The 12,919-nt window shown below is 42.1% G+C and overlaps 1 protein-coding gene across 2 annotated transcripts in view; it reads right to left on the bottom strand.

Annotated features, from left to right (window-relative positions):
* Positions 1 to 12,919, bottom strand: part of LOC137324978 (MAP kinase-interacting serine/threonine-protein kinase 1-like) — a 65,964-nt gene that overhangs the window by 32,638 nt on the left and 20,407 nt on the right. For both annotated transcript variants that reach the window (XM_067989675.1, XM_067989673.1), the window contains 4 exons: positions 12,428 to 12,529; positions 7,381 to 7,478; positions 7,160 to 7,239; positions 5,864 to 5,937 (listed from right to left, as the gene is read on the bottom strand). In XM_067989675.1, coding sequence (XP_067845776.1) covers positions 5,864 to 5,937; positions 7,160 to 7,239; positions 7,381 to 7,478; positions 12,428 to 12,527 — 352 coding nt within the window. In that variant the 5' untranslated portion in view covers positions 12,528 to 12,529. The remainder of the gene's footprint in view (positions 1 to 5,863; positions 5,938 to 7,159; positions 7,240 to 7,380; positions 7,479 to 12,427; positions 12,530 to 12,919) is intronic.

Here is a 12,919-nt window from a genome sequence, read left to right as displayed (position 1 = left end):
AGGAAGTGTCACTGAATAGCATCCAGAAGGAGGAGTTTGGATTGATTTTTTTTCTCCTTCCTCTTTAAGCCAGCAAGGTCAATTTTAGCACCTCACTACCACACTTGCACTGATATCTGCAAACTCATTATTTTGACTCCATTCTTATTGAGATGACATCTAGTTTAGTCTGAAAATGCTGTACACTTGTAAAATGTTATTTAAAAAGAAATGAAGCGAGATGTGGAACAAGAAATGCAGGTCAATGCTGTGTGCAGCCATTTGTTCAGACCTAAAAGAACAAATTGCCTTCAGCAATCTTTTCATTTTTAAAACACTGACTGGGATTTCAGTAACACTTCCCACTGTTCTTTGATCTGATTACACTTCCCATTATTGTTTGCCCTAGTTAGTCCTTTTTAAAGGAAACAAAGCATTTTGACTTTTTTTTGCCTTTAATACGACTCAGTTGATTCAAATGCAGACTATTTCATTTCACTTCCATGCACTTAACTACATATGTGCAGGTTTTCCCAATGGGTGGAGTATTGAATGACTACAGTGCCTTTGTTAACTGCAACTCATGTGAAAATAGGAAGGTTATCCTAATGGGGACTTTAACCAACCTAATAAAATGTGGAACACTTAAGTGGTCTAGAATTTGAGCAAGAAAATGTAATGCATGACTGTTTTCTGACCTAGTGCATTAGGATGTAACATATGTTTAACCTAGTAGCATATTAGGGATGCCACAAGAGGTACCTCACAATCCAGATGGCATATTAGGAATGGAAGTAGCTGTATCCGTGCAGGCAACAACCACAATATAATTGAAGTTGACATAATCTGGGATAAATGATCACAAACCAAAACCCAGATATACAACTTTGAAATGGATCAAATTTAAGGGAATGAGGGCTTAAACAAATTCACTGGTGAGAGTGTTAGAAGAATAGTACTTAAGAAAACCTCAGCTGAGGAAAAAAGAAATACCTTTAAGACATAAGACTGAGCATGCAAAAGTATAACCTAGTACGAGTAAACATACGCTAAAACATGAACAAAGATTAACAAAACAACATGAGGTGAAGCAAAGAAGAAAATTTTATAAACCCTGCAGTGAGGAAGTTGAGGAAAACAACTGGAAGCTGAATACTGAAGCTGTATAGTACTTTGGTCAGACCACACCTTGGAAACACAATTCAGTCTGGTCATTGAAGCACAAAGAAGAAATCTAAGCTCCCGAGGTGATGCCGAGAAAGGGCACAAAGCTAATTCCTAGCGTCAGAGGGCTGAGTTTTGAGGAAAAGTTAGAAAAATCCACTCTTCAGCTTTGAAAGGAGATTAATAATAATGGACTTCAGAGGTTTAGAAGACTAAGTTGAACAGAAAAAAAAAAGTTAATCCAAACCATATTTCAATCTAAACCATGCTGCAGGACAAGACAATAAATAAATAATCTGGTAAAAAAAATAAATCTTCGGACTGACTTCAGTCATTACTTCTCCAAACAATGAGTGATAAATAATAGTACTGGTGTTTCAGATAAGCTCATGGAGGCAAAAACTCTGGAATCATTCAAGACACAATTAGAGGCAATGATGAGCAAGGGGTAGGAACATGGACAGATGAGCAAGGGGTAGGAACATGGACAGATGAGCAAGGGGTAGGAACATGGACAGATGAGCAAGGGGTAGGAACATGGACAGATGAGCAAGGGGTAGGAACATGGACAGATGAGCAAGGGGTAGGAACATGGACAGATGGGCAAGGGGTAGGAACATGGACAGATGGGCAAGAGGTAGGAACATGGACAGATGAGCAAGAGGTAGGAACATGGACAGATGAGCAAGAGGTAGGTACATGGACAGATGAGCAAGAGGTAGGAACATGGACAGATGAGCAAGGGGTAGGAACATGGACGGATGAGCAAGGGGTAGGAACATGGACGGATGTGCAAGGGGTAGGAACATGGACGGATGTGCAAGGGGTAGGAACATGGACGGATGTGCAAGGGGTAGGAACATGGACGGATGAGCAAGGGGTAGGGACATGGACAGATGAGCAAGAGGTAGGAACATGGACGGATGAGCAAGGGGTAGGAACATGGACGGATGAGCAAGGGGTAGGAACATGGACGGATGAGCAAGGGGTAGGAACATGGACAGATGGGCAAGAGGTAGGAACATGGACGGATGAGCAAGGGGTAGGAACATGGACAGATGAGCAAGAGGTAGGAACATGGACAGATGAGCAAGAGGTAGGAACATGGACAGATGAGCAAGAGGTAGGAACATGGACAGATGAGCAAGAGGTAGGAACATGGACAGATGAGCAAGAGGTAGGAACATGGGCAGATGAGCAAGGGGTAGGAACATGGACGGATGAGCAAGGGGTAGGAACATGGACGGATGAGCAAGGGGTAGGAACATGGACGGATGTGCAAGGGGTAGGAACATGGACGGATGAGCAAGGGGTAGGGACATGGACGGATGAGCAAGAGGTAGGAACATGGACAGATGAGCAAGAGGTAGGAACATGGACGGATGAGCAAGGGGTAGGAACATGGACGGATGAGCAAGGGGTAGGAACATGGACAGATGGGCAAGAGGTAGGAACATGGACGGATGAGCAAGGGGTAGGAACATGGACAGATGAGCAAGAGGTAGGAACATGGACAGATGAGCAAGAGGTAGGAACATGGACAGATGAGCAAGAGGTAGGAACATGGACAGATGAGCAAGAGGTAGGAACATGGACAGATGAGCAAGAGGTAGGAACATGGGCAGATGAGCAAGGGGTAGGAACATGGACGGATGAGCAAGGGGTAGGAACATGGACGGATGAGCAAGGGGTAGGAACATGGACGGATGTGCAAGGGGTAGGAACATGGACGGATGAGCAAGGGGTAGGGACATGGACGGATGAGCAAGAGGTAGGAACATGGACAGATGAGCAAGAGGTAGGAACATGGACGGATGAGCAAGGGGTAGGAACATGGACGGATGAGCAAGGGGTAGGAACATGGACAGATGGGCAAGAGGTAGGAACATGGACGGATGAGCAAGGGGTAGGAACATGGACAGATGAGCAAGAGGTAGGAACATGGACAGATGAGCAAGAGGTAGGAACATGGACAGATGAGCAAGAGGTAGGAACATGGACAGATGAGCAAGAGGTAGGAACATGGACAGATGAGCAAGAGGTAGGAACATGGACAGATGAGCAAGAGGTAGGAACATGGGCAGATGAGCAAGGGGTAGGAACATGGACGGATGAGCAAGGGGTAGGAACATGGACGGATGAGCAAGGGGTAGGAACATGGACGGATGTGCAAGGGGTAGGAACATGGACGGATGAGCAAGGGGTAGGGACATGGACGGATGAGCAAGAGGTAGGAACATGGACAGATGAGCAAGAGGTAGGAACATGGACGGATGAGCAAGGGGTAGGAACATGGACGGATGAGCAAGGGGTAGGAACATGGACGGATGAGCAAGGGGTAGGAACATGGACGGATGTGCAAGGGGTAGGAACATGGACGGATGAGCAAGGGGTAGGGACATGGACGGATGAGCAAGAGGTAGGAACATGGACAGATGAGCAAGAGGTAGGAACATGGACGGATGAGAAAGGGGTAGGAACATGGACGGATGAGCAAGGGGTAGGAACATGGACAGATGGGCAAGAGGTAGGAACATGGACGGATGAGCAAGGGGTAGGAACATGGACAGATGAGCAAGAGGTAGGAACATGGACAGATGAGCAAGAGGTAGGAACATGGACAGATGAGCAAGAGGTAGGAACATGGACAGATGAGCAAGAGGTAGGAACATGGACGGATGAGCAAGAGGTAGGAACATGGACAGATGAGCAAGAGGTAGGAACATGGACAGATGAGCAAGGGGTAGGAACATGGACAGATGAGCAAGAGGTAGGAACATGGACGGATGAGAAAGGGGTAGGAACATGGACGGATGAGCAAGGGGTAGGAACATGGACAGATGGGCAAGAGGTAGGAACATGGACAGATGGGCAAGAGGTAGGAACATGGACAGATGAGCAAGAGGTAGGAACATGGACAGATGAGCAAGAGGTAGGAACATGGACAGATGAGCAAGAGGTAGGAACATGGACAGATGAGCAAGAGGTAGGAACATGGACGGATGAGCAAGAGGTAGGAACATGGACAGATGAGCAAGAGGTAGGAACATGGACAGATGAGCAAGGGGTAGGAACATGGACAGATGAGCAAGAGGTAGGAACATGGACAGATGAGCAAGGGGTAGGAACATGGACGGATGAGCAAGAGGTAGGAACATGGACGGATGAGCAAGAGGTAGGAACATGGACGGATGAGCAAGAGGTAGGAACATGGACGGATGAGCAAGGGGTAGGAACATGGACGGATGAGCAAGGGGTAGGAACATGGACGGATGAGCAAGGGGTAGGCACATGGACAGATGAGCAAGAGGTAGGAACATGGACGGATGAGCAAGGGGTAGGAACATGGACAGATGAGCAAGGGGTAGGAACATGGACGGATGAGCAAGGGGTAGGAACATGGACGGATGAGCAAGGGGTAGGGACATGGACAGATGAGCAAGGGGTAGGAACATGGATGGATGAGCAAGGGGTAGGAACATGGACAGATGAGCAAGGGGTAGGGACATGGACAGATGAGCAAGGGGTAGGAACATGGACAGATGAGCAAGAGGTAGGAACATGGACAGATGAGCAAGGGGTAGGAACATGGACAGATGAGCAAGGGGTAGGAACATGGACAGATGAGCAAGGGGTAGGAACATGGACGGATGAGCAAGGGGTAGGAACATGGACAGATGAGCAAGTGGTAGGAACATGGACAGATGAGCAAGGGGTAGGAACATGGACAGATGAGCAAGGGGTAGGAACATGGACAGATGAGCAAGGGGTAGGAACATGGACAGATGAGCAAGGGGTAGGAACATGGACGGATGAGCAAGAGGTAGGAACATGGACAGATGAGCAAGGGGTAGGAACATGGACGGATGAGCAAGAGGTAGGAACATGGACAGATGAGCAAGAGGTAGGAACATGGACAGATGAGCAAGAGGTAGGAACATGGACGGATGAGCAAGGGGTAGGAACATGGACAGATGAGCAAGAGGTAGGAACATGGACAGATGAGCAAGAGGTAGGAACATGGACAGATGAGCAAGAGTGGCCAAATGGTCTCCTTCAGCCCTCTCAACATTTATTCATGTCCTCCTCTTCCCTTTCTGCCAATACTCTAAGAACCTCTCTAACAAAATCACAACCTGCTGCTAATTCCAAAGCTTTTGAACCAGACATTAAATCGAGTGTGAATGGATGGAAGGAAGGAAAGCTTGCATTTATTTAGCTCCCTGTCACTATAAAAACATCGCAAAATTCTTCACATACAATGGATTACTTACTAAGTGAAGTGCCTGTTACGCAGAAAACTTTACATGCAGAAATAAGATGAAACAGGAGTTCTTTGGTAGTGTTGGTCAAGGGAACAATGTTGGTCAGGACACCAAGAAAACTCCCTGCTCCTCTTTAAATAGTGCCTTGCAACCTTTACTATCCACTTGAACAGGTAGATGTGACAAGAGCAGAGAATTTGCTCTCCCCTTTTCTCCTTTCCTAAGGAAGCATCCCACCTCTACTCCATGTTTAACCCTTCCTTCCAAAAGGAGTTCACAACTGGAAATTATCATTGCTGGGTATATGGGGAGGGAGAGAAGTAAAGGCCACAAAGCTATGTCTTACCCTACTGTGCTACAATGCATTAATTCACTCACACACTTTGCCACCAAGCAAAAAGCAATAAAATTTTGCAGTACACTATTTGTTGCAGAAGTAATAGATAATGACCTACCTCCACACATTTTTTCAAACACTAGGTAAAACTGTGCTTCATCCTCAAAAAATTCAATCAGCTCTAAAATGTTCCTACAAAAAAAGGGAAATAAATTCAAATCCCAAGAGCCCTTAAGATTAAACCGGGGGAAAAATGGCTCCTGTCTCGATTCAAAATGAAACAAATGAAAACATTTTATCATATATTGATTTCCTTTCTTCACACAGTACATGCTTCTCCAGTGAGTTTCTCTGTGATATGCTTTGAAAATATAACTGTCTTTTTCCTCACACATTTCATTATGGTCCAGCCTGTAGAAGAGTTTTTGACACTCTCAAAATAGCAGCTAATATTAATTTATCTACTTTATTAGATACAAATCATTTATCAATTTCAAACTTTTACAAAAAAATGTTTCTACTACAAGAATTACAATGCAGCTTTATTTAAAATTGATTTTGCTGGGACTCAGGTTAAAGCTTGAAGATTTGGTGGCACAGTCAGGTTCCAACAGCACTTTTGCTCATTTAGTGCTGAAGATAAGTAAATACCGTAGTCATACATGCCAACTGTCTGTTTGACGCAAACATTGGCCATTTTGAAGACCTAGTCCACATTCACAAATAAAAATCAGCAAGGCACCTACTCTCCTCCCCATCCCTCCTGAGGCGTTCCTCCTTAAGTCCTGTTGCTGTTGCTGCTGTAAGCCAAAGTGTCTGAACACGCTATATTAGTTTGCATATACATATGATCTGCATGTTCAATTAGTTTGGCTTAATAAGAAAAACTTGTGATTATAGATTTTGACTTTCAGAAAAGCTGATATGCTAGTTCACATGGCTTAGTGAAGACAAAAGTAAATAGCATTTCATATTGAGTAAGGTAATGTATAAAAATGGAAAATTATTTGATTATATACATTTCACTATGTAGCAAGAATAGGACTTTGGTGTGCTACATGCTCAAATACTGAAAGTGTTATTACACTATGGCAGCAGTTGCCAAGGCAAGCAGCAAGGTAAGGTGTTATTCGCAATGTAGAGAGCACCACAGAAGTTACAAGGTTGCACATCTTTTTGTGAATTTTCCTAAATTACCAATTTGAAATGCAAATTTGCGATTTGGTGAGGGTTCTAGAAATATACAAGCTGAATTTGAATTATGCTGGTACTGGGGATGGGCCTGCCTAGGTTCTTTCTGACCAACTCAAACTGTAGCCAATAACTGTAAGCTCCTCCCCTCAGCACAGTCATACACTAGTCCCATAAGATATCACTGCTCATTGATCCCATATTTGCAGGATTTGAAACTTACTGGTTTCCCTGACACTGATATAAAGTCTCAACTTCACGGAACACCCTGTTTCGGCTCAGATCTGTCTTCTTCTCAATAACCTGTAGGGGAAAACACAAAGTGCTTTCATTACTGTTCTAATCATGACACAATTAACAAAAGAAAAAGTCTTGTTCTGCCACATCCTCCATTGCTAGTAGGCTATTCCCCATTAGTCACTGTGATATCATTCTGCTCCTTACCTTTACAGCACATTCTTTTCCACTGTACAGGTTGACACAGCCTTGGACCTTTGCATAGGCTCCTTCTCCTAGTCGCTCATCAGTCAACTTGTACAAATCTGCCAATGCAATGAATGATTTAGTAAACAATCATTATTTCAGAGTAGTCACAATATTGTCAGCGCATTCAACAAGTCATTACCAGGGGAAACCAGTGAGCTAATCAAAATGAGGTCAGAGCTTAACCAATCACAAATAATTGGAAAGGAAAAGTCTAGTTTAGTTTAACAGTCAAAACATGCAGGTAATGCATATTTATTACCCAGTCTAGACTTTCAGAAATAAGAACAAATTTGGTGGGCCAAATAGCCTTTCCTGATCCCTGGCTTTTCTTAGGTACAACCATAGTAACAAGCGCTATAATGAACTGGAAACCTACCTATCAAAATTAAAAAACATTTTCCATAAAGTTGACGACTTAGGTACAACCCCTACTTTGTCCCTCACCCCCAGCTCAGATTCATATGCCTTAAGCTCTCCTTTCAGTTTCACAATGAAGCTGGGTAAGTGTTGTCCCAAAGCTGAGAGAATAAAAGAAATCAGCAAGCAGCAAGAGTGAGCAACATCCAGGAGAACGAGGCCGAGGAAAACAGAAGAGAGAGACCGGATAACTGCACAGAGTGCCAAATCAGGAAAATGGGAATACCTGAAATAAAAATAGAGTGTACTGGAAAAACACAGCAGGTCCGTCAGCATCTAAAAAGAGAGGTTAATGTTTTGAATGTCAATCCTTTGTCACGACTAGAAAAAGGAAGGTATGTGATTTATCTCCCTTGGCAATTAGAAATGTCTTCATGCTAGCAGAGCAGCAATTAACAAGGCAAGTAAAATGCTGAATTTTATTGGTAAACCAGTAGAGTCCAAGTCATTGGATGTGATGCTAAAAATGAACAGTGCTCCGCTCAGCATCTACCTTGAGTGCTGTGTCCAATTTTGATCACTGAGTTCAAGGATGACATTCAAGGAGGTCATACAGATTTAAGTGGCCAATTCCTAGTATCTGAGGACCGAGTTATGAAGAAAACCTGGAAAAACTTGGAGCTTTTCAGTCTTGAAACTCAGAAATATACAAGACAGGAAAAGTAAATTTGAAACAAATGCGAATAGGTTCCAACTGATAACAGAAAATTTTTCACACAAGAGTGATCACATGGAATGGATTTCTGGTTAGGGTAGTAGAAGAAAAAAAACCCTGTAAACGCAGCTGAATGCTAGAATGGAGGATAGAAAACTAAGTTGTTTCTGAGCAGATGTGCTAGGAACTAAGATGGGCCAAATGGCCTTCTACATCATCTGCATTTATCTCGTGATCTTGTAAAATGGTTTATTAATCATTTGAAACCAGAGACTGGATTGTCGTCTTATCCTCACCCAAATGTTCACTGTTTTATTTTTTTCCCCTCACATTTTGCAATCAGAAATCACTGTTCCAGTGCAGTTTTATTTTGCGACATTTGGCAGCAGTTAAATAGAGATGAGTTGCAAAGATAACATCTTAAATACAGAGTATAATTAAATAGTAAGTTAATGACTTGATTGAGATTTGATCAAGTAACTTCAGTTTGTCTTTTGTTGTGCTCCATACTTTGTGAAGCAGCACGCATTTTGATATCACCCACCGCCCCCCCCCCAAATAACACATTCCGTGGCTATACTGAAAAAACGTATATGAGAATAGTGGCATTGATAGGCCAAGAACTCCAGAATCATGTGGTTGTTCCTTTGTGTCTTAGGGCCTATTAGAGAAGGAGACAGATTAGGCAGGTCAGTGAATGGTTCCACACTAGGTGTAGAGGAAGAGCTTCATATTCTTGGCCCACTGAATCTTAGCTGCTAAGGTAAATATCCAAGGGAAGCAGGGAGCGAAGATAATAACATGAACCAATTATTAGGAAGGAGGCAATAAATGCCGGCCTTGCCAGCGACGCCCACATCCCGTGAACGAATAAAAAAAAATCTTGCAAGGAATAATCTAAGAGGTATTTACATAAATGCCAGGAGTATAAGAAATAAAATGAATGAGCTAGAAGCGATGGTAAATAGGGAGCTAATAAATACTGTAGCAGCTACTGAAACTTGGCTTATAAAAGAGGATAAGTGGGGAACAAATCTGCAGGGCTTTGTATGCTTCAGGAAAGATGGAGAAAGAAACAAAATGAGGCCACACTGTTTATCAGGGAAAGTTTATACATTGCAAACAAGAAGGAACTGGGAAGTAGCTCAGGCATACTTTAAGCATGTCTAATAGAAAGAGAAAAAAAACCCAAGGGTAGAAAAATATATTACTGACCACCACAGAATTATTCACTGCTGTGGGAGGACATAAAAAAAGTGTCACGGTCTCAGCAAGGAATTTATTGAAGCATTTCAAGAATATTTTCCTAAACAGGTAAGGAAACCAACAAGAGGGAGGCAATATTGGATTTTTTCCTAATTAATGAGGGCATATGAGCCAATTTGAAGTACGGGAACATTTGGGGTCTGGTGATCATAAAGTTGTTAATTTTAAGATTGAAATAAGGAGAAAGTAGATGGAGAGGAAAGAAGAACTATTTAATGGAAGGATGTAGAGAGAAGGTAAGGATGTTTATAAGGAAATATTTTTTACATTGCTGAAGCAGTTTATCCCAAACGAAAGTCGATAAAATAGCATGTCATAAAAAGCACTAGAGAGAAAGAATGAGCTTATAAAACTCTGAACTGTGCAGAGAAGGAACAGGATGCAAAGAACTATAAAATCAAATAGTGGAACATCAGAAACTGATGAGATGCAAGAGGGAATAAGACAAGAATATAGCAGACATATATAAAGGATGATAACAAAGTGTTGTAAGTAAAGCAGGAGCAAGAGAAGGTTGCAGAGGGATATTGTACCTTTTTACTAGTAGCACTGGGGAGTTGATGTCTAAGGACAGGGAAGTGGCAGAAGTACAAAATCGTTATTGTGTGTCTGTTTTTGCCATAAGGGAGAGGGGGAAGAGAGAGATGCTGAGGAGAGTATGAGAGACAACACAGGCTGGAAACCCTTAGTATCACAAGACAAGGACTGGTAGAAGGTTTTGGAAGATTAAGATAATACAAAGACTCCAGGCTCTGAGTTTTCAATCAAAGGGTTCTGGTGGAGTTGGCTGAGGAGATTACAAATCCCCTCACTATTATCTTTCAAAACTCATTAGATCAGGTAACATGCCAATAATTGGAATGTTGCAAATGTGTCCCAGATTTTTTTTAAAAAGGGAGTGGGGGCAAGGGAAGAACCCTCGAGACCCATTAGGCTTGCCTTGATTGTGGGGAAGTGTTCAAGACCTTGATGAGAGATAAGGTATCATCTGGAAGGGCAGGGTCTGATTAGAGGAGGCAAACATGGTTACAGAAGCAGCAGCTCAGTGTCTGACCAATTCATTGGATTTCCTTGAGGTTACTGATCTAATGCGCCAGGGCGAGATGGTGGGTGTTATCTACTCAGATTTCAGGAGATATTTGACAATGTCTCACATAACAGGCTGCTCAAAGTGCACTTGATTCACAGGAGACAAGAATTGGGCTGGATTGACGCATAGTTGAAAGGGAAACAATAATGGGCATGGGTCGGTGTCAGAGTGAAAACCAGTTGCCAGTGGAGTACCACAGAGGTTAGAGTTCGGGCCACTGTTTATTATTTTTATAAATGATTTACAGGATAGGATATTGTCCAAGGCATCAAAGATGACATCAAATTGAGTGCAGTGGACAGGACACTACCCAAAGGGACCTGGATATGCTAAGTCAATGTGCAGAGATATTTGGTAGAAAAAATAAAAATGTGGAGTACATGTTGCATAGTAGAGTGTTGAGGTAACAAAGCTCAAAAGCGTTTGGGGGATTTTGGTGGATAGCTCATTAAAATTATCACTTCAGTGTTCGCAGGCAATTAAGAAAGCAAATAAATTGTTGGGATGTATAGCTAGGAATGTGACTAAGTCAAAGAAGATGATGTTGAACTTGTATCTGGCCTTGGTAAGGCAGGATCTGGAGTACTGTGTTCCATTTTGGTCTCCATATTGCAGAAAATGTAGAAGTATCGAAGGGCTACAATGCTCAGGGCTAAATTATGAGGAAGCATCGTCTATCCTAAGACTTTACTCTTTGGAGAGAAGTATAGGAGACATCGCTTTGGAGTGGAGTAAATGGAGAGACTCAATATGAGCACGATTTTCAAAGCTATGGAAAACGTGGATCCAGGGAAGTTCTGTCAGGCATAGGATTCAATGATTAGAGGACAAAGCTTTTCAGTTAAGGGTGTCAAAAGAGAATAGGAAGTTTAGGCAACTTTTATTTTAGTAAGACGGTGATAGAATTATGGAACAGGTTACCATTGGGAATGGTGGAACAGAAATCCATGACAGGTTTTAAGAAAAGGACCAGATGAATTCCTGTTCAGGGCTATCAGTTTTAAAGGTATAATAAGGACTCTAATGGGAGATTTGGAAGGGTAGGCTAGATGGATCAATGATCTTCTCCTACCCAAGACATCAATATGTATGTTACTGTGTGTGCATTATACATGTATTTACTGTCCATAACAATTCATTAAACAACTGTCCAAAGTTTTTATTTTATCTCACATACTTTTCTTGTTTCACAAATGGAATTGAGATGAATTGCTTTTGTGAGTATTTATCTTCTCCTGTCTGAATAATTTGTCTCTCTTTCAGTATGGTTTAAACATTTGGAGAGTATAAGCTTGTATTTGATGGTAATGGATTCTACTTACATCCAGTTGACAGCTTTTCCAATTTTATAAGCTTAAAAAGAGGTTTATCAGTACTGTGACACAAAATGAATCTGTTCCTCACCAAATAGCGGGTCATTTCAGATGGTAAGTTACAATAGAGTATGATACAGGGATCCTCAGCAACCTTATATCACACAGGGAAGTGGTCTGTAAAACTAACTCAAAGGGAAATGCTGTATGTTAAACTGTTATACGAGCACTAATTTCGGAACTCATCAAAATAAAGTCACTGACCTTCAAACTTTCCAGTAAAGCTATACGAAGCTCTGGGTCTTCTCTTTTTCTTGTTGCGCTTGCCATTGTCAACAATATTGACTGGCTGACTGGACATCATTTCTGTGAGGATCCAAAACAAACTAAAACACTTGTAAATGAACAATAACTAAGTTGCATGTGCAATTTATTAAACAAGTGCAATGAATTTCCTCTTTCCCCCCCACCCTCCTGGGACGGTAATGGAGAGATAAATGCTATCAACACAAGAACCTGAAGGATATTAGGTAAAAATGATCAAACACTAAGCTACCAGTTCTACTGGAACATGGGCATATCATTTGCGAAATGCTATAAGTCAAAGCTGAATAATAATCAATTATTCTTGAGGCTCAGGAAGAAATTTGTATTCTCCAAAGTTTTATCTGGAGTTAGTCATACTTCTTGGGAGATTAAGTAAGTTACAGATTCTATGCAAGTACAAAATGTACATGGTTTCTTGGAAAGGTTGGC

The sequence above is a fragment of the Heptranchias perlo genome, chromosome 9 (genome assembly GCF_035084215.1).
Source record: "Heptranchias perlo isolate sHepPer1 chromosome 9, sHepPer1.hap1, whole genome shotgun sequence".
Taxonomy (NCBI): domain Eukaryota; kingdom Metazoa; phylum Chordata; class Chondrichthyes; order Hexanchiformes; family Hexanchidae; genus Heptranchias; species Heptranchias perlo.
This window is presented reverse-complemented; position numbering and strand designations above follow the sequence as displayed.